At 50.4% G+C, this 20,265-nt stretch overlaps 2 protein-coding genes across 7 annotated transcripts; one reads left to right on the top strand and one right to left on the bottom strand.

The window, feature by feature from the left end:
- Positions 1–704: 704 nt before the first annotated feature.
- Positions 705–13,674, bottom strand: MVK (mevalonate kinase). Of its 2 annotated transcripts, XM_065851939.2 has the most exons (10): positions 13,529–13,674; positions 13,307–13,454; positions 12,158–12,305; positions 10,954–11,109; positions 8,234–8,337; positions 7,176–7,221; positions 6,310–6,400; positions 5,742–5,858; positions 2,808–2,961; positions 705–2,413 (listed from the first exon to the last, which is right to left on the bottom strand). In XM_065851939.2, the coding sequence occupies exons 1-10, from the start codon at positions 13,604–13,606 to the stop codon at positions 2,262–2,264; spliced, it is 1,194 nt and encodes a 397-aa protein (XP_065708011.1). In that variant the 5' UTR covers positions 13,607–13,674; the 3' UTR covers positions 705–2,261. The 2 variants fall into 2 exon arrangements, with proteins under 2 accessions (XP_065708011.1, XP_065708012.1); XM_065851940.2 differs by lacking the exon at positions 13,529–13,674 and having other exon boundaries at positions 13,389–13,442.
- A 107-nt stretch (positions 13,675–13,781) lies between these two features.
- Positions 13,782–18,423, top strand: MMAB (metabolism of cobalamin associated B). 5 transcript variants are annotated; one of them, XM_065851976.2, is made up of 9 exons: positions 13,782–13,973; positions 14,053–14,120; positions 14,239–14,332; positions 14,677–14,734; positions 15,604–15,676; positions 16,069–16,166; positions 16,486–16,543; positions 17,480–17,539; positions 17,896–18,030. In XM_065851976.2, the coding sequence occupies exons 1-8, from the start codon at positions 13,867–13,869 to the stop codon at positions 17,491–17,493; spliced, it is 570 nt and encodes a 189-aa protein (XP_065708048.1). In that variant the 5' UTR covers positions 13,782–13,866; the 3' UTR covers positions 17,494–17,539; positions 17,896–18,030. The 5 variants fall into 5 exon arrangements, with proteins under 5 accessions (XP_065708048.1, XP_065708047.1, XP_071672075.1 ...); XM_065851975.2 differs by having other exon boundaries at positions 13,784–13,973; positions 16,486–16,546; XM_065851974.2 differs by having other exon boundaries at positions 13,787–13,973; positions 16,482–16,543; positions 17,896–18,423.
- Positions 18,424–20,265: the final 1,842 nt, after the last annotated feature.

Raw genomic sequence — 20,265 nt, 5'->3', positions numbered from 1 at the left:
ATCTTCCTGCAAATCTGGTGTGCGAAGCTCAAGGAAGTGCAGGAGGGGGCTGCAAGTTGGTATGACTAAAACCACAATTCCCATGTGAAAGTTGGGGTGGGGTACGTGCCAAATGCCCCCCCGGTCAGTTATCCCGGTGCTCATAGTGAGGCCCCTGCGAAACCTCAGATTGAGAACATGGGAAGGAGGGCGCGGGTGCTCCCGAGTGGGCAGATGGATGCGAAATTCCTGTGTCCTCACAAACTGGGACCAGTTCCAGCTGCTGACTCAGGCAGTTCTGGTCCCTACAGCACAGGGAAGGCAGAGCCAGGCTCTGGCAAAGCCCTGGCAGTGCTGGGGGGCAGCATCCAATTTTAATTATGATTTAAAACAGTAAATCAAAATTTCTATACTGTTCTTTTCCTCTGTGCTCCTCCAGCCCTCGTACTGTCTGCAGCAGAAAGCAGCTAATGAGGATCAGCCCCAGACATGTTGTTTTTGAAGCGAAGTTTCTTCACGCTGAACTTGGCATTTCTTTGTGCTAACCAGGAGAAACTACAGACACATTTAAGCGGTTATAGAATCAACACGCTTCCAGATACTCACATTGATTACACTGTATTAGAAAGTGGTAAATTATTTATCAGGCTTTCTGACTTGTGATTAGTGTAAAGCCGTTCTTGGATGCAAATTGGAATTGTAATTAGACATGTAGAAACCTGGCATCTGAAACCTGTTTTTATTGAAGCAGTGTAAGGTACTTCTTTTCCCTTTTGTACACGGTATAATTATCAAAGAACACTTTGCACATTAAAAACACATCAATTTATTAAAACCAGAGACAGTTTCACGTCTGATCAGTAAATAAAACTGGTCATCACGTTGCCTGGATTTTAGAGTTAGTACATCTCAACTTCTTGCACTTGATTACTTTTTATTCCTGCACTGGGAGAGGAAGGAGTAGGGGAACCCCTGCCAACGTATTACTCAGCTTTGAATGAAGCAACTCTTGAACAGAACTACACTTTAAAAAAAAACCCCAAACACACCCCAACAGACAAAAAGAACAATGATAAAATCTCCCCAGCAGGTACAGAAGAGACCACAGCCACAAAGAGCCAGCTTATTCCTTCAGGATCCTCTGGCCCCAGACGCTCACCTGCCAATTCCCTTCAGTTCTGCGGTTCAACTCATTAAAATTTCAAGAGTAAAAACTGCCTTTACATTTGTGTAATGAGCTTAAATCCATTTAGGTCTTACAGTTTGCCAGTTGCAAGTTACCGTCAGCTTTTGAGGCAGATTTTTTTTTCTTCCAACTTATTATTAACAAAAACTTACTTCCAACTACATCAAATTTGTGTTTGCTCTGTACCTGCCTCCCTTTGTGCCCCAGCCTCCCTCTGCCCTGCTAGTGGAACATTTTACACACCCAACAACAGGCACGGTCAAGGATGCGCTTGTGAAGGCTGAAGCATGAGAGCTCAGAACAGCTACTGCAAGGGGAAAATCTAAGACTTTCTTCGCCTTTAGCCACCCTCCTTGCAGGTGACAGCTGCTGTCTGAACCTCATCTCAAGCGTGTGAACAGAAACCAGAGCCCAGTTACAGGATCCTGTTTATCAGCCCAAGCAGACATTATGGGAAAGAGCGAAAACAGTGATAACTTCATCAGAAAGGAGCTGTTTCTTGCATTTTAATTTTCCAATTCTTGATTAGTAGCAGGTAAGAGCTGTATTTAATGATTCCCCCTCTACCGTGAACTGCAGGCGAGGAGAAATGAGACCTGAGAGTCAAGCCCTGAGCTGCCAAGATGCTTTTCACCCAAAAACGTCAAATCCACCTCGCCAGCCTCGCTGCCCGCCCTCACAGGGTGCCGGGGAGAAAGGGAGAGTCACCACATGCATCTGAAGCAGCGGAACCAAAGCAAAGTGTCATTATCCGTGCTGGAATCCAGCCAAGCCCCTCTTCCTCCTGCCCCTCGGGATTAGCACAGCAGTCAAGTAAGTAAATTCAAAACAGGATTTTGAGAGTAAGTGAATTCAAAAGAGGATTTGGAGAGCCTGGGTCAAACTCACACCGAGCCGGAGTTCAAGCAGTTGCTTCCAGGTCCTCATCGTAGCCTCCACTCCCAGTGATACCACTCCCAAAATTGGCTCCGCACCCATGTCCAGAGGCCAACAGCCACACAGGAGAGAGGGAGAGAACTTTCCAGGCACCAGGGCACACACAGGTATTGCTCCGAGGACACGGTGCCAAAAGCTCGGTCTTGCCAGAGGCAGAAGCTCAACTCTCGGTGAGCACGTGCAGCACTTCGGCTTTTAAAGACGAGGAGGAGTGCAGGGTCACCCCAGGGGCCCCGATACTGGTCTCCCAGCACTCAAATCCACAGGCACACAAGTCTCGCTTGGCTGCTTCCACGGCCAGCGCGGCGGTGTCTGCCGAGAGGAAGGCGAGAGCAGCCAGTTAGTCAGCGAGGCCACGGCAGGGAGAGTGAAAGGGCCATTGCACGTGTAAACACACACCCAGAGCAGGGTCGACACCCTGAGGATCTGACACACGTTACCGAATGCACCAAATCACCCCTGTATGAAACACTGTAGTTTTAACAGTTGGACTCAAAAGTCTTTTCTGACCAAAATGATTCTGTTCTATAAGCCACGCTGCCAGGCGGCTCTGCTAGACACCATCCCAGGCTTGTGACATGGCTTCACACCCCACCATGGCCAGACGAGGGCCAATGTCAGATCCCTCTGCTTCCAAACCTGGTCCCACTGGCAGGGTCAGGCAGAACAGGGGGAGGATGCCCAGGGTGAGCAGAACATTACTGACCTGGTCTCAGCAGGGTGATGCCACAGCCGCCCCCGCCAGCCCCTGTCAGCTTGCTGTGCAGGCCATGGGACGCTGTCACCCGGCACAGTCTGTCCAGGGAGGGATGGCCGACTCCAATCACATTTAAGTGGTGTTGGTTTATATCAAAGAGTTCCTAAAAGCAATCACACATAGATGACATGAGCAGGTGTGGTGAGAGAGGCTCTGCAGAGCCGTGGCTCCCTCCCCAGCAAGGCGCAGGGGAGCTGCGCTTCCTACCCAGCCACCCCTCCATGGCCACCTGATTTCTGCAGGGATTTTGGCCACCAGCACATCTTGGGGCCTAGCAGCAAGGTCAAGGTCAGGGCCTGAGACCCAGGCTCCTCACCTGTCCCTGTCCCCCTCATGACTTGTGCTGCAGCTGCTCACCACAGTGACCACAGTACAACAGCTTCTGGACCTCCTGAGCAAATCCTGGTCACCGCGAGCTGCCAGCAGGTATTTATCTCCGGTGCTAAATCAGAGGTCCCCAGTGGCTCCTGACTGCTCCATCTCTCCCTGTCACCCGAGCACTGAGCAGGACACGGCACAAGCCCCTGGCTGGCTGTGAGACAGGCACTGAGCCAGCACCGCTCCTTCCTGGCTGTCACCCTGCCCTGCTCCACAACCCAGCCAGCAGAACAACATCCAGGGGACTTGTGGCACAGCCAGGTCCCAAACAGCATCACTGGAGAGACGGTGTGGAGTTATTACATTGGGTGCAAAAGAAATTGTGGTTTCGGACATGGTTTAGTGCTAGACTTAGGTTATGGTTGGACTCTATAATCTTAAGGGTCTTCCAAACCAAATGTTTCTATGACTATTGCTATGATCTTCCAGACATGTTGAGATTATCAACCTTTGGTAAATACTCTGGCCTTTTTGCAACATGATTTATAGCACTTAACATTGTACATCTCTGTTTAATGAACGGAGCTACCCTGAAACACCCTGAGGGCAAAGTCAATGTAAGATAGATGTATATAATTCCAGAAAATGTAAGATAGATACATATATTTTTAAAATACATTTTAAAAAGGACAGCAAACTTAAGCAAGCATTTCCGATGTATGTCAAGCAGCTAAAATCCTCCCCAGCCGCAGATACTCTTTCGAATCAGCTTTCCAACCCAAAACAACACCAAAAAAATAATGCAATGCAACGTCCGAGACCCGGAAGAGCCCGGGGGCCATTCCCACGGTGCCAACACCGAGGAGGGGGCGCGGCCCCACGAATGGGGGCAGATCCTCTTCTTCCCTTTCTCAGCTGCAGGTCTAAGATGGATCTCTGAGGAACCGGCTAACGATGGGTCACCAGCCCAACATAACCACACTTTAGAACCCGTAGAGCACTTGCTCTAAGCACTTGCTCACCCGCTGCACTGTGTGTTTATCCAGCTGTGCGCTGGACATCTTGTCCAGGAGGATACTGTGAGCGACAGAACCAAAGGCTTTACTGAAATCCAGAAATATCACATCAACAGGTCCAAATGGCCCAAGTGATGGACATCACCCCGCAGGGGTGGGAGTTACAGCTTCTCCCAGTACTAGAGGTGAGGAATCAAGGAGCAGAGGGAAGGGTTTGGCCCACACCCAGAGCAACCCTGGGGGAGGGTCAGGAACTGACACCCGCTCCCCAAACACCTCAATGCCCTTCGTCACATCACCCTCCCACAGCTCCACACAGGTCTTCTCCCAACTCCACACAGGAGTGGACAATGCAGAAATAATCCTTCTCCCCCCTCCAGAGCATTTCTGTATCGCATTTAAACAAATGTGGGGAGAAGAATTAGCCAGTCACATGCAGAGCGCGTACACCATGAGTTCTGTGTTGGGTTGGACAGACGTCTGTCTTGAGGCCTCTTTATATGCCTGAGCGAGGGCATAGCCCCATCTATGATGATCCAAGACACCTGTCATCTCCTGATCCAAAATCTGCCAGGAATCAGATGACAGCTTATGACACACTAGACTAGTTCAATGGTTCAAATACAACGCTGTCCAGAACTGCACATTTCAGAAACAGCCAAATACATATATATGCTGCATATAATCAGCTGTGCCTCTATGGGCTCTTCAAACACAAGACAAACCAACAGATTGGAGACAGAAACCTGCTCACAGCAGTGCTGCTTCCTGGGTGTTCTGTACAAGGCTGCTTAGGCATCTTTCACGTGAGAATCTCAAAGCACACTTCGAATTAGCTGTCCTCTGCTGGGTTTGCTTCAGCTGGGCCACTGCCACACACCCTTAACCCACAGCTGTATGAGTCAGTATTACAGTGCTCTCAGCACTGCAAAAATCCTCTTCCACTTGGACGCATATTTTCCCCCACCACAGCAGCCTCTCTGACACTGAGCAAAGCCAAGACAAACACAGATCCTTGCGTGCACCTCATGCATCAACGTCAGGTCGGCTCTGGGCATAGCTCTGTTTGCTATTCTCGGGAGCCAGGATGAGCGCAGAGCAAAGGGAGCTGGCTTGGAACCAGCCCGTCACAAACCAGTGGCTGCTGGGCGCTCCGCTCCTCGCTCCAGCCCTGGCAGTGACAAAGCAGCTGCTTCACAGGCAGTGACTGCCAGGACGAGCACGGCTGGTTCACGGTGCAGGGAGGCAGCATCTCGGCCTGAACTCACGCCACATTTCTTCGCAAAGGGAAACAAAACCTCCAGAGCTACAGGTCCACAAAGCACCAGGCCTACTCCCTCCTCCCACACCGCTGTAGAGAGACACCAGCATCATTTTCTGTCCCTTGGCTCCAGGAAGGGCATTAAAAGCAGCTCACGCAGACCACAGTTTCGCTCGGAACTGAACATTTCCTGCTATCAAATTTTTTCTTAGACCTAATGTTCTTTAAATGACATTTTGATGTTCAACAGTAACAGTGTCTAAAAATACTGGCGAACGAGCCCCTTACCTCCAGCACAGGGTAATGCTCTGGTGATGGATTTGCAGACATCACTTCCAGAACACTTTGGCACTCCTCAGAAATCGCGTCGATGGAGTCCAGCACCGGCTTCATTATAGCAGGGAACTGAGGATGGGGAAGGCAAGACGTGAGAAGACTGCTCGCTGGTCTTCTAATACCGCTGTGATAAAACCAACCCCAGACCCTTTGAGCTGGACGATTCCTCCCCCATTTGGAGCTACTCCTTGACGGACAAACCCCCTACAGAGCAGTGCAGTGACAAGTTGCTCCCACCTGTAGAAACTAGCGGAAGAGGTGAAACAGGTCAGAGGAAGGAACTATTATTTTCATGGTTACAAACTAGTAATTTTTGTGGAAAGCCTTATCAGCGTGGGAGAGAGGGAGGAAGTGAACTGAACCCTGGTTCCCAGGGCAGCTGGGTGTTGGCCAACAGTAGGTGGGGATGCAGCAACCACAGGAGGGATCTCCCAAGAGATCCCCACCAAACCTGCAGTACTACAGTTATCTCCCCAGCCCAGCACACTTCTGCACCCCTGCAACCACCCAAGCGCTGCACCTTCAGGATCTTCTCTTTGACCCCAGCCACCAGGACCTTGGTGCTTCGAGGGACATTGGTGTTGGTCAGCAAAATCCTCAGCGCTGGCACCCTGGAAGCAACAAAACATCTCCTCACCTCTGCCCTTCACAGTCCCCAGCAGCTCCTAAGGCCCAGACAGCTGCAGCTCCTTCTGCCTCAAAAGTCCCATTTGAGCAAGACACCCAAGATAAGGAATCCAATTAGTTTTAAAAGAGTTAAGCAGATGCTTAAGTGCTGGCTGGATTCAGGCTTGTTCCTCTTGGGTAAAAGGAAAAACTGTACTCACGCTATAAATAGGACTGTAACGTATTTACTGAAATCCATGTTTTTCAAGCAAAATTTTTCCTTTGAAATGTTATCTGTGACACTAGCCAGGAGTAGCCATTAACTGCTAATAGAGCAATTTCATGCACTGTGAAAGATTTTAATGGAGTCAGATTATCCTTCATTGGCAGGAGGCAGAGGGAACAGGGTTTGTCTCTGCAGCCCAGTTTTCACACACTCCTATCGCCAGGTACACAACAAGTTCCCCCTCCCCGCAATGTCATTTGCTGCCAGGAGCAGACCCGCTCCTGCTGCCCATAATGCCATGAAATTAATATTGATCCTTTGTGCTGTGTTCATCTAATGTCAGATAATGACCAAACATTTCATTGTTCCCATCCACCTCAAACCAAGTTAACACTCAAGCTACCCACACCCATGGCAAAATATGGCTACAAAGCCCCTCTACCACGCTCTCAGTGATTTCCAGTCAGTCCCCTACCCTCCGAGGCCCACCCAACACCTCTTTGACATATTCCACCCACCGTATGCAAGGGCTATTTTTAAAACTTGAATATTACCTCTTTAGTGGTGTGATTTTTCCTGATTGGTATCTCAGGGCTCCACCTAAAGTAAAACACATGCATTGTCTCAGTGCACAGCGAGCTGAGAGATAACACGGTGTCGTAAGAGACAGGAGGTCTTTCATCTTTCCAACCGCACCCAGAGCATATGACAGTAATTGCAAGAAACACCAGCTAAATGAACCATGTTCTCAGACAGCATGAATCTGCCTAACCCTGCTGACTTAATGAGGGTCTGGCCGGACGTAGTTAACCCAGCGCCTTTCCCTTTGCTCTCCTCGACTTCAGGATCACATTAAACATTTTTTAAAAGGCAAAGAGTTTGGCCAGCATTAAATCTTCACTTAAAGAAAAAGAAATCAAGCAGCAACTCCCTGGGGCAGAGCCAAGCACACAGGTTTCAAACACGTGCGCTCATGTCAGCAGCCGTCCTTCAGTATGGAATTTCATTGTCCAGAAGGAATGTCTCACTTGGCTCCTACTTTTACAGAGGCATTGCGATTAGGTCTCATTAGAAAGATTATTAATAGTCTCCAAGGACACTTCCAAACCACTTGGAAATCTCTGCTAATTGAAACTAAACGACAGCTGTCCAATTGCATTTTCTAGTGCGTTATCCTTAGGACAGGATTAGGTTTCTTTGTTCACGCCAGAACGTTTAAATATCAGTTATTTGCAAGAGGGTCTCTGCCCCATGGCACTTGCCTGTGGAATGCAGATCTCTGGTGTTACTGCAGCCAGTCCCAGCTTACAGACAGGACAAAGCACGACAGGGAAGAACTCCCTCTACTCAAAAAGGGACCTGAATTTGGGAGTTTCTGGCTGCTTTGCTGCACCTCAGTGCAGTGACACAACCTGCTCCACCCACAGACCTGCAGCAACCCCAAACAAGCCTTATCGTTTGCAGAAATGTCAACGTGTGGTATCTGCTCAGCACCTTCCCACAGCTGATGCGCACTCTGTGGTAGAGAACAGAAACTTGGCCGCTGGCCTGTTGCCCCACCAGCCCCTCCTCACCACCTACATTCAGTGCTGGGGAGCAAACACACACGTACCCCAGGTTCCAACAGCATTATCCACACCCGAGGGGTTGCCGTGGATCACCCGCTCCCCTTGGAAGGCCCAGCTGTTAATCAACATCAGCTCTTCTTCTGTCCACCTGAAAAGCAAGAAAATGACTCAAATACACAAGCAAAACCAGCACCCACCGAGCGACAGAGCAAAACACCAGAGGCTGCAGGAGATGGAAGAGCAGCGGGAGCTACACAAGACACCCTGTTGCTGCAGGATGCTCAGCACCCCGAATTCCCTCTCTGCGCTGTATTCTTGGTGGCAGAGCAGGCACCAAACTGCTACTCAGCACTCTTCTGCACAGCAGCAAGTAGAAACAGTAAGGAGAACTGGTGCTGCCCCACAGAGACCGCACCAAGGGCACAACTGGTACCCAGGACTCCTGCTGCAGGACAGCGAGGAGGGAGGGAGCAAATCTGGGGAGAAGATCCTCGCTTTGACCTAGTGGAGACCAAATTTAACTGAATGCAAATCCACACCTATCCCCACTTCCCCAACACTGCGTGTTATCACACATTATGGCCTCAGATCCTGCTCACCAACAGGCAGGACGGTGTATTTATAGACACAGAAGGTACAACGTGAGAAGAGAATAGTAAAAGTTGCATTTCACACGTGCAACTTCAGCCTCTAATTGCCAGCTGCTTAAACTGGGTCAAACGGTGTAGTTAGAACTGATTTACTATCTCCAGCAAGACTTTGATTTTTATGGATTTACTCCACTCAGAGCACAGAAGGGAACCAAATGCAGATCCAGAAGGTGTTATGCTAAAAACACAACAGCAGGTCTTTCTGTTGTCTTAGAAGCAGTCCCATAAATTGGCAAGTGCTTTGAGAGTTTAAATGCTGGCACAAAGAGCTCAGTGCCAGGTCTGACCCAGCAAGGATCAAGGCCCCTGACTGAACATACTAAGTAATGGGCTGTAGCAACACAAAAAGCAAACGCAGAGCTGCCAGTCACAAGGCAACTGCTGGCTGCACCTTCACCGCAAGACCACCACAGTGATTTCTCCCCCAGTGCCTCTCAAAACCCCACTGCTCTGTGCCTGTCTCTGTGAGTCACATACCCACACAGCCAGAGGCACCCCCAGACCCACCAGCCCATTTCAAACCCACCCATTCTCTCCATGCTGGAGGATTGTCTCAAATTTGGGCACACTACAAGAAGCTGGACACCCACAGGGAGCCAGCTGGCCCTCCTGCACCCTACTGTGACACAAATACATCTCTGACTCTCCCCTGGAACACAGTCTGCACTCCAGACACACAGCACATGTCCCGAGCCACCATTCAAATGGCCGAATGCACAGCAGTATCAGATATCCCAGCACCAGTGGTGTTCTGCAGCAAGAAGGCACATTCAACAGGTTTTTAAAATATGGGACCCTAGAACTGGTATTATGTGATAGAGCAGAGGCACATACAAGGATTTTTTATAAGCATCACACGATCTTACATTAAATAATGACAACGGTCACTGACCACTACTAAAGCACAGCAAAAATGCCAAGAGCCACCTGCAAGCTGGAAACCGCTTCCTTTAACTCCCCGCTTCCCCAGGGCTCAGCTGAACGTCTTTATCCATTTCCACACACCTTTCATTTCACTTGCCAGTATTTAATCTGTGAAGCATTCAGGAAAACAGCTCACACCACCGCTACTCAAAATAGAAGCGCAGTTTGCTGTAAACCACTTGTTTTTAATCCTCTTTGAGAGGCTGCGATTCTTCTCTACACAGGAGTCATTATATCACGCTGCTCTTTTCTTGCAACGTTAAGCAAAAACCTTCTGAAGTCTGACACCCCCATCTCTCGCTTACCCCTCTGCATGCCAGCTGGAAGAAAAAAAAATCACGCTGTATTCAAGCTGAAGCTAAGACATGCAAGCAGGGAATGAAGACATCCTCACTGCTTGCTTTTGAACTGGCCTTTATTTCTCCTGCTGCGTGAATATCTGGGAGATTTGCCTGAGCACGGTGTACAAACTGCTCCCCTCCAGCTCAGGCTGCAAGCTCTGGTTTTGAAGCAGAACGGGGCACCCCTCTTGCTGCCTCATTTTCAGTCCCACACAAAATCCAGCCATAAAGGGTTGCACCTGGCACCGTGCACACAATAGAGGGTTCTGCCACTCCAGCTGTGACACATGGCTTTAAACAGAGCCTCCTCAGACACACCACAGAGCAGTTTTTCAAGACTGAACGCCAAGGGAAAGCAACTCAAGGGCAGAAGGAAAGAAACTCCCTTTCACCAGCCACTGATAAAAAAGGAAACTCAGGCAGGAGATCAGAAAGAAATGTACCACATGTAGAAAAAAAAATCATGTGAAAATGCAGAAAAAATCCCTGATTCCTTGAGGACTCAAAGCAAAACCTAGAAGATGCTCAGAGACAGAAAGGAAATGGAGGTTAAAAACATGCAACATGTTGAAGTGTGGGTGGGATTTTTTTTGTTGTGTTTTGTTTGGTTTTTAAGTGTGTGTATCTTACACTAGACAAAGAAAATGGTGAAAGTTGTACCAAGTCTCTGCATTCAGCTGCTTTTATCAGGAGAAGCGAATTGTAAATGCACAACTCACAAGTCAGCGCCCTGGGATGGGGCACACGTCCGGTGCTGGGAACGCAGGGGAGCAAGAGGAATGGAGCTGATAAAAAGAAAGACAGGGCACAGAGAGCAGCCAAAACAGGGAGGCTTCCCTGACACGTTACCTGGCTGTGGACTCTCCCTCCTTCAACGGGCAGGAGATGGCTCCACATGCTGAGAGCAGCGCAGCTGCCAGGCAAACGGTGTAGGCAGCACTTGAACCCAGCCCAGCTCCCGTGGGGAGCTCCGACCACACCAGAATGTCCATGCTCGGTACATCTCTGAAAGACAAAACGCACAGAATGTAACGCAACCACCTTGAAACAACATTTCAAAGGCAGAAGATGCCAGTTAGAACTGGTCACAGGACAAGATGGCTGAAAACAAACACCATCAGCAGAGGCACAGACATCCACAGGCAGGGGCTTCAGGAATGCTCCTTAGCACAGCTGAGGAGCCTTGCTAAGCCATTGTGCTAGAACAAAGCCTTGCTCAATTGGATCTGTGATTAGCACAGCTTGTGAGGCTGCTAGCAGGAGCACTTAGTAACTAAATACATGAGTAGCACCATAAAGAGATCCTTTAAAGATTGTTGCAAATGTGATTTTAAAAATATTTCTAAATAAAGCCTAAATATCCCAAATTCATAGCTGCATAGTTACATCCCACTGGAGTGACAAGGTGATGGGGAAGATGAAATCTGCACCTATCTGTGCCCACAGGCCCCTCTTCTCCACCAAATGCAGCAAGGTTGTGTTGCAGATCCCAACAGCAAACCCAGGAGCTTTTCACTAGCTGGTGAGTGAAAACTATGAACTGATGGCTTCAGAGCAGGCTGGTGACAACTCCAGCGCTACTACCAAGCTACTCGGGGACTGCTACACATCACAATTCTTTAACCTTTGGTTCTTTTGCTACGAACCTTGAAGTCAAGTTCTGACTTGGTTTAAAACAGCAAGCAGTGCTGCCTCAGGCAGTGCCCTGAGGACCTGGCCAGTCACTTACGCTGGTATAATCAACAGTGTTGGGTGAGTTCAGAAACTGGAACAGCCTTGAGCTGCAGTCACACCAAGGGAAGGGTGGGATGAGCTGCTCTGACTTCAGTACCTCTAAACTAGATGTCTAAACAAGAGCAGACGATTCCCTGTCAAACAGCCCAGCTCTATAGAGCGTTTGCTGAGGCGCTCAGAACCTAAGCAAAGTGAAATTTCTTGTAATTTTGTATTTTCATTCACAGATTTGGTTTCTTCCTCTGACCTTGTAGAAGCAGCTAATGGCTATGACCACCCAAGACAGAACATTTATTTTAGGGCAGGGAGACAGCCTTACCCATACTTAGCCGAAATAGCCAGGCACATATACAGAAAGGCGAGAGTAGCAAGGCTCTCAGGAGCTGTGGCTCCAGCAGCGATTCCAGCAAACTCCCTCAGTGTATCCAGCTGTTCTACGCTGGGGGGCTTAGATTCATCAAAGTCAGCTATGGAAGTAAGCAGGGGAGAATTTAAAGACTTAGAAACCAGAGAACTGTTAAACTTGAAAGCAGTATTTACAAGAACATCTCCTGTTGCAGTAGGCAGAAACAGACTGAGCCAACTTCAGATTTCACTTACAAACTTTCTGTCTGCAGATTCATGATAAAATAAAAGCAAAATCTCCACCAGCCATTCTGAAAAGCCCATGTTTCCACACTCCACACCCGCATGGTATTTCAGTAACTGCCTCCTTGCCTACGCTTCCCGGGGCACCCACCCATCACTATGTAGAACTTGCGAAGTCACAAACCCTTTATTAATAAGGAAAATGGATATTCTGATGCCCTTCACATGAGTCTGGACTCCAAATGCCCAGCAGCAGGCACCAGCGCAAGAGAACTTCTGGTCAGTGCTGACAGAGGTTACCAATGCTCTGACTTGGCAGACTTTCTGCTAAGCAAACAGTATTGTGAGGGTCACAGGAGTTACCGCCAGATACTGCGACACAACCACTAGTCAGGAGCTTCACCCAGTACAATGTGCTGCAGAAACTCCAGCCAGGGCTGGCGTGGGGCAGGAGAACAGGCCCTGCATCCCTGCCTTTTCCAAGAGCTCCAAACTCAGACCAGCTTCAGAGAGACTCTCTGTTGTGGGCCCTCATCTAGTGCTGAGGTCCCTGGCTGGCTTCTGTACGTATTACAATGTTGTCTGAGCAGGTGCAGCAACAGAACAAGGTCCCGAGAACCTGAACTAGGAGGACATGGCTGCAGTAAGGGCCACTCGCAGGTACCGCAGCATCAGGCAGCTCCCAAGTCGCACACAGGGAGCGCAGTGCCTGGGCTGGGGGTGTGCAGGGACACGTTAGTTCAGCACACACAGAACACAGTGACACAACGGGCCGCAGCAACACTCTGCAGAGGAACAAATACCCCCCCGGGGTCCCGCTGGGTCATCGGGCACGGCCGAGACCCCACAGGGGCAGCGGGATCCTGCTCCCAGCGCTTGCCTGCAAACCCGCTCCGCAGGGCTTGCAGAGAGGGGATGTCCCAGCTCCTTAGGACGCCGACCCCGGGCAGGCGGACACAGACCTGGCCCTCAGCGCAGGGCCGCAGCCGGAGGAACGTCCTCAGGTCCAACGCCACGGCCAAGGCCACCTGTGGGCGAGGAGAAGCGGTGTGAAGGAGGTGGAAGGAGGTGAGGGGAGCCCCGGCGGCGGCCGGCTCCTTACCTTGCCGTGCACCACGGCGTGCTCCCCATGCAGGATCGCCTTCCCCGGGGCGGACAGCACCAGGCCCCGCTCCCACATCGCTCTCGGGGTCCCACACCGCCGCCTCAGCTGCCCAACTTCGACCGGGCGGACTGACAGCTCCGCCTACCAATAGGAGTCGCATGCTGCCCCACCCTCCTTGTTCTCTAACCAATAGCTGGGATTCTGATGGAGGCGGGACTTGAGAAACACCAATCGGAAGCCGGCGGTGCCGCGTGGTGCGGCGCTCGGGTGACAGCACGCGTGGGCGAAAGGAAGGACGGTGGCCGCGGAGGGTCAAGGCCAGGCGGCTACGAGCGATGTTATCGGGAGCGGTGCTGCGGCGGGCGGCAGCGGCGGCGGCGGGCCGGGGCCTGCGGGGCGCGCGGGGCCCGCTGGGCCGGCGGCAGCGGAGCGGGACGGGCAGGTGAGCGCGGGGCCGGGCCGGGGGCCGGGCGGGGCAGGGCAGGGCCCGGCGGCCCCTCTGACGGCCTGTGCTCCCGCAGCCCCGACGGCGGCTCCTCCGCCCGCAGCGACCGGGCCCCAAGGATCTACACGAGGACGGGAGATGCAGGTGGTGACCGGGAGCGGCGGGGGGGACCCCGGGGGAGCGCGGGGCAGAGCCCGGCCCGACCCCCGGCCGTCGGCCTGGGCTGGCCCGGCCCTGAGCGCCTCCCGGGCCTTTCCCAAAGGCTTCTCCAGCACCTTCACCGGGGAGCGGCGGCCCAAGGGCGACCGGATCTTCGAGGCCCTGGGAGCCACGGACGAACTGAGCTCGGCCATCGGGTAACCCCCGGTCCCAGGGCCCTATCCCGGGTGAGGGGCTGTGGAGGCCCAGTCGTGCCCCGCCAGGGCTGCCAGAACCCAGCCCCTCCCCATGCACCGGGGCCGGTGGCACCGTCCCAGCCCTTTCCGCAGGGTGTTCTGGGTGTCCTGGTCCGTTAACACCCGCTCCCCTGGCCCCACCGCCCGCGGGAGGGAAGGGGATGCCCCGTGCCCCGACTTCTCTGGCGACTTGCCCTGACAAACAGCCAGAGCATCCAAACTCTGTGTCCTCCATGAGGAAAAACATATGCACACTTGTGGTAACTTTCCCCTTTCTAACTAATTCTGCGTTTTCTTAAACCTAGGCTTGCTGGTGAATATAGCAGTGAAAAGGGCCACACATTTGTTGAGCAGCTTCACAAAGTGAGTATTAATGATAATCCTCACCCAGTGCAGCCAGTTCATCAGTGCTATTGAAATGTGTTCTTATACTCTTTAATTTTGGACACAGTGCTCCCATTGACACACAGGAATTTAATAAATAAAATTAAATATTTAAGTCAATACTTAAGACTCTGATCCTTGATTACTCTCTAAGAAATAAGTTTGTTTAACCAAGACGGAAACTGGTAGTTCAAGTGATTAGTTACGGGCAGACAAGCAGACCTCTAGATCTGTTCAGACCTGTTGCTGTACATGGTTGTGGACACAGGTCTTGTTGTCATGCAGCCTCAGATTTGAAATTGGGGCAAAGTAACCACGTGGGGAGGCAGCTCCCACCGTAGCCATCTGTGGGTTCTGCTAATTAGCATCGCTGTGCACAAAACCTCTGAACGAGTTAATCAGAGACTTCAAAAAGCTTTACCGGGCTGCCTGTCAGATGTCCCAAGCTGCGGAGAGATGCCCCTCTTGGAAGCAGATGTGACATGGAGCCAACGCTGTCTGCAGCTGTTTGTCACCGCCTTTCTTCCAGAGGTTACTGGTTCCATGTCCCACCAGCAAAGGGATTATGTGAGCGCTCCCCAGTCTGCTTTCTGCAGAGTCAGCCAGGGCGGTTTGACGTACCAGTGAAAACACGTACATGCACTAATCTGGCTTCTCATAAAGCAATTAGGGAGTACTTATCTGATCCCCCCTGCCAGCAGGCCAGAGGATGATGAACAACAAGGGTAGGATCTTCTTTAATCAGCACAACCAGCTGTCGCCTCCCGGAGCTCGCTGCGGTTGTACTGGAGCATCAAAGGCTGGTTAATGGAAGCGCTTCTGATTTTTGTCCTGATTGCCACGTCTAGGTCCAGTGCATGCTGCAGGATGTGGGCTCCAACATCGCGACGCCTCTCTCCTCAGCCAGGGAGGCTCACCTGAGTAAGTCCCACCACACCTTTCCTGAGGTAACGGGTGGTGAATCCTGGCTGTCCCCCTGCACTGGTGCTGGACTGCTGCATGGTGTTAATAGTCTGAGCTGCCCAAGGCTGCTCCGTAGCATCTGTCTGCTGCTGAGTGAAGTCACACGCGAATGAAGTCACACGCAGTCCCACAAGCTGCTACGTGTGTGACTCGAGTGGCGTAAACCAGCCTGAGGCGCTGCCTCAACACCGCACCCGGCCCTGGCTCCTGAATGGGGAGCCAGCCCTGCTCTAGCAGGATTTTTTTGGGATGCTTTCTTAGGATTTACTGATCCAAGAAATACAAAGCTAGAGCTCTATCTGTAATCACTTCTATATTTCTTTTAGCTGATTCTTCTTTTCCCTCTATAGAACGAACATCTTTTAGTGAGAAGCCAGTTCTGGAGCTGGAGCAGTGGATTGACAGTTATTCGGAGCAGCTTCCTCCGCTCCGAGCCTTCATCCTGCCTGTAAGTTGTGGTTGTGCCTCTCACCAACTAGGGAGACCTCGCTTTGGGTAAATCTGCTCCACCACGTGGCATGGGAAAACAGGTTGTGAGGCTGTTATTTGCACAGACAAATACCAAAAGAAAAGCAGAGAAGAGGCTGAGTTAAATTTCCACATCCTACCACATTCAGATATCTCTTCCCTGCTGCCCAGCTGTAACACAGGGTTCAGTTGTGCGTGTGTGAGATGTGATAAGCTTTGCGGCGGTTGGACAATGAGGCGGATGGCTGTATCTGTTGTTAGCAGACACTGATGCGCTGTTCCATTGTTGTTGCAGTCAGGAGGTAAAAGCAGCGCTGCTCTCCATTTTTCCCGAGCTGTCTGCCGCAGAGCTGAAAGGTGGTGAGTGTTGGCTGTAGCATAACAGAAAGAAATTGATAAAAGGTGATGAGAATGCTATGAGAACAAATTGTTGTAGTCAGAGCAATCAACCATGGCTGTATTGTGCTGGCTGGAGCTTGAGTCAGGCTCTGTATGTTTGTATTAGTCAAATTCCAGGAGTGTAGTCAGCAAAAAGCAAATCTCTTCTGTGCCCTGAACTGGGTCATCCGAGCTAAGAACTTCAGAAAGACCAGACAGGTTTATGTTGAGACACATCTATGTGTTCAGCTTGTAGCTGATTTGGAAGCTGCGTACTGGTGGCTGGGAGATCCAGGGAAGCTTTTAGTGGCTGAAGACGTGCCAGCTCTCACCCACCCTGTCCCACTGCTCCATTGGAGACAAGAACTCCCCCGGCAAGATCCGTAGGAGAAAACTCCGTCTGCTACTTACTAAATCACTGCAAAGTCTCTTGCATGAGCCTGAATCTGCTCATCCACAGTTCTGAGTTGCTGGGGGTTCTCTACGGCACGGATTTTTGTGGGTGTGCTCTGCTGCAAGGATTGCTGCTCTGACAAGATACACTGCAGCAGCGCCATCTTCAAAAATCTAACGTTGCAGTCAGTGACTTCTTGTCAAAAGAAAGCTGGAAAGGGCTGTACCCTGGTCAGCTCTTTTCCCTCAACAAAAGAAGGGTCCATAAGGGTATTAATCACCCACAAACTGCTTCCATTGCTCAGTGACACCCACTGATGAGTGTCCTGCACATGGGTGGAGCTGCAGCCCCCAGAACAGGGACAAGCATTAGTGGCATCATTTGGCTACCACAAGTTCTTCCTGGGGAAGGAAACAGTAAGGGGTCAGGGTGTGAAGGTTGGTGCTCCCACAAATCGCAGTCCTTTGTGCATTCAGAGCCAGAAAGATAAATACATTAAAATTGTCATTTTCTTTTTCTAGTGTGGTGCCTTTAGTACAAGCAGGAGAAGCTGATCCAAACGTGGCCAAATATTTAAACAGGTGAAAAAACAAATCTCAAACCCCTACTCTGTACTACTGAAGTGTGCCTGGTGTTGCTCCCTTGGTCTTGGGATAAAACCACAGGGTTTCACTTCTTAAAACATTTCCCTTCTAGAATAAGATCTTTGAAGGATCAATAAGCAGCTTGTTAAAAAGTCTTCTCGCGAGGCCTGTGTGTGTGGACAGTGCTGTGGTACGGAGGGAGCACTCAGTCTTCTTTGGGAAAAGCCATTTTGGTCTCTTGCCTGCTGTTCTTCCACTGCGATCCCATCTGCTTTGCCGTGTAGTTGCACATCGCTGAGTACAAATGCACCTGGTGGGAGAAGGGGTTTCACTGATTTTCCTTTGCTTTTCAGACTGAGCGACTATCTCTTCGTTTTGGCACGTTATGCTGCAATGAAGGAAGGGAAGGAAGAGAAAATATATATAAAGCCCGAAGCATAACTGGGACTGAGAATGTTTGTTTCCTTGGTCATGGGAAGTGAAATCCTCTCTGCTTTCCCCATCAAGGAAGGGAAAGAGAACAAGCCCAGACTGGAAATGTGAGTTGCCAAGAACTTCCAGCTTCAATAACTAGATCTTGTTCATAAATGCTGTGAAGAACAGAGCTGGGACTTGTCCAGATGTCAGAGTTACTGTTGGCCCTGGGTTGGGGCTCAGGCGGGAGCCTCCAGAGACCCACAGCTGATTTCTAGAGATGTTTTCACTTCCCGGGGCAGCAGCAGGTGCTGTTGAAAGGCATTGACAGGACTCCGAGGAGTGAAGAGGAGAAAACTATCAACTTCTCTTGTAAGTCATAATAATGCTCGTACAGAACAGCAGCTGTGGGGAGATGCAGGAAATCTGTCCGCAAGCTTTGAAATAATAAATATGATTTACTTGTACCGAAGGGCCCTTAACTGTCATACTTTCATACTGAGCCCAGCGTGCTTTTCTTTTTTGAGTTGCTTTCAATCCATCAGCCCTGGCTGGAGCTGAGCTGGGTAGATTTACAGGAACACACCAAGAATTCCTTGGCTCTGGCTGCTCCTCTTTACGCATGTGAAGAACGTCTCTGTGCTGACAGCCCTGTGTGGCCTCTGCCAGGAACGGGGCTCGCACAGGACAGAGGTATTGAAGTGAGAAGGGCTGAATCCTGCAGGTCACGTGCAGGCGAGGTGATTCTGTGACTTGAGCCACTAAATTTGCAGATAAAGAGGTTGTGATGAGCAGCAGGGACCTGGCACCTCCTCAGCTAGAGCTGCAAGAGAGGCTGACACCCAAACGGGTCTGTGTGTCGCACATACCGTCCGCAGTGACCTCAGCCCTCAGCAGGGTGGATGAGCGTGTCCTAGGGCTTGGAGAACTTGTCTGCAAGTATCACCATAGCAGAGAGTGCTTCAACAGACACAATATCCTCCCTGTCAGCTTCCCCATGGACTGAAAACTGCCCAAAATCACACTCTGCATGTAAACAAGTGCATTACAACCAGCAGAATGAATTAACATCCACGGTGTTTAGAGAATACAGAGAATTACAGTTCCACGGTGAAGTCCAAAGCAGTTCCAGCTTGGAAATGTAACTGGGAAGAACCCACATCAGGGTGGTTTAAGGCTTCCCCTCCCTGCTTGGTGGGTGGTTGCACATCGAGGGTGCTTGTCCTGCACCAACACTGCCGCTTTTAGTACTGAGAGCTTTTCAGCCAGTTGTGCAGCTTCCTCTCTATAAGTAGAAACAAGCTTAAACTTGCTCCCAAAAGAGACTCTGGCTTTGGTGTTAACTTTTTAATCAGAGTGGGGTCAGAGTGAAGAATGCCCAGTGCTAATAGACAGTGCTGTCTCATTATTCACCTTTTTTTTTTTTTAAACAGATATTTCATGGCTATTGTTAATGCACATTTTTCACAGAGTAATTTTCCAAGCCTTAGCCTGTAAGACATCCCCCTGACAAATGCTCCTGATTTGGACTGTACCGTCAGCTGCAATGTCACATCAGACATTTTCTCAATGCCTGCTCCAGACAGGCCATCCAGTTTTATGATAGCTCTGTCTCAGTGATCACTATTGAACCTTAAGAATCTAGAGGCTTTTCAAGTTTAATTGAATAAATTTCTTTGCAATATAAATTCTTCATGAATGCTATATAAATCAGTTCCAGGATGGATTTATAGTATTTTCTTTTTCCAGCTGGGGGGAAAAAAATCTCACTACTGTTTTGGGACCAAAGCTGGTATTGTTTTGATTGCAAAGAGAAATAAATTTAGCTACTGCACTTTAACATGATGTAGAGATTAAATTTATTAGGGCACACTCAGCTTCCTCTCTCTCCCTTTCTACCCAAAGACGTCTGTGCAATTGTTTTGTGAGGCTGAAACGGAGGGAGGCTGGTGTCTGGGGTGACCCTGTGGTTTCAGTTAAGCCAGGCACAGAAGGCCGGGCTTAAATTTAGGCGTGAGCAGAGACTGGGCTGAGCGCGTTCCCAGCCCCAGGGGCTGCTTCAGCTCAGCAGGGGCCACACTTGGCCCCTTGAGACTTCACAGTGTGCAGAGTTTGTCCTTTGCTTCCCCACCTCATCATGCTGCACTCGGGCTGTACAAAAGGGACCTTCCTGAGTGCTGTCCCCAAGGTCCCTGGGTCACGGAGCAGCACGAGAGCCTGGCAAGACAGCAGGCAGGAGCAAAGCATCACTGAAATGAAATACAGGCTTTAAAACAAATAAAGCTCCATCGCTCTGGGTCAGCATTTGT

This window comes from Patagioenas fasciata, chromosome 17 (genome assembly GCF_037038585.1).
Source record: "Patagioenas fasciata isolate bPatFas1 chromosome 17, bPatFas1.hap1, whole genome shotgun sequence".
In the NCBI taxonomy this organism is placed as follows: domain Eukaryota; kingdom Metazoa; phylum Chordata; class Aves; order Columbiformes; family Columbidae; genus Patagioenas; species Patagioenas fasciata.
Note: the sequence above shows the minus strand (reverse complement) of the source record. Positions and strands in the feature narration are given on the sequence as shown.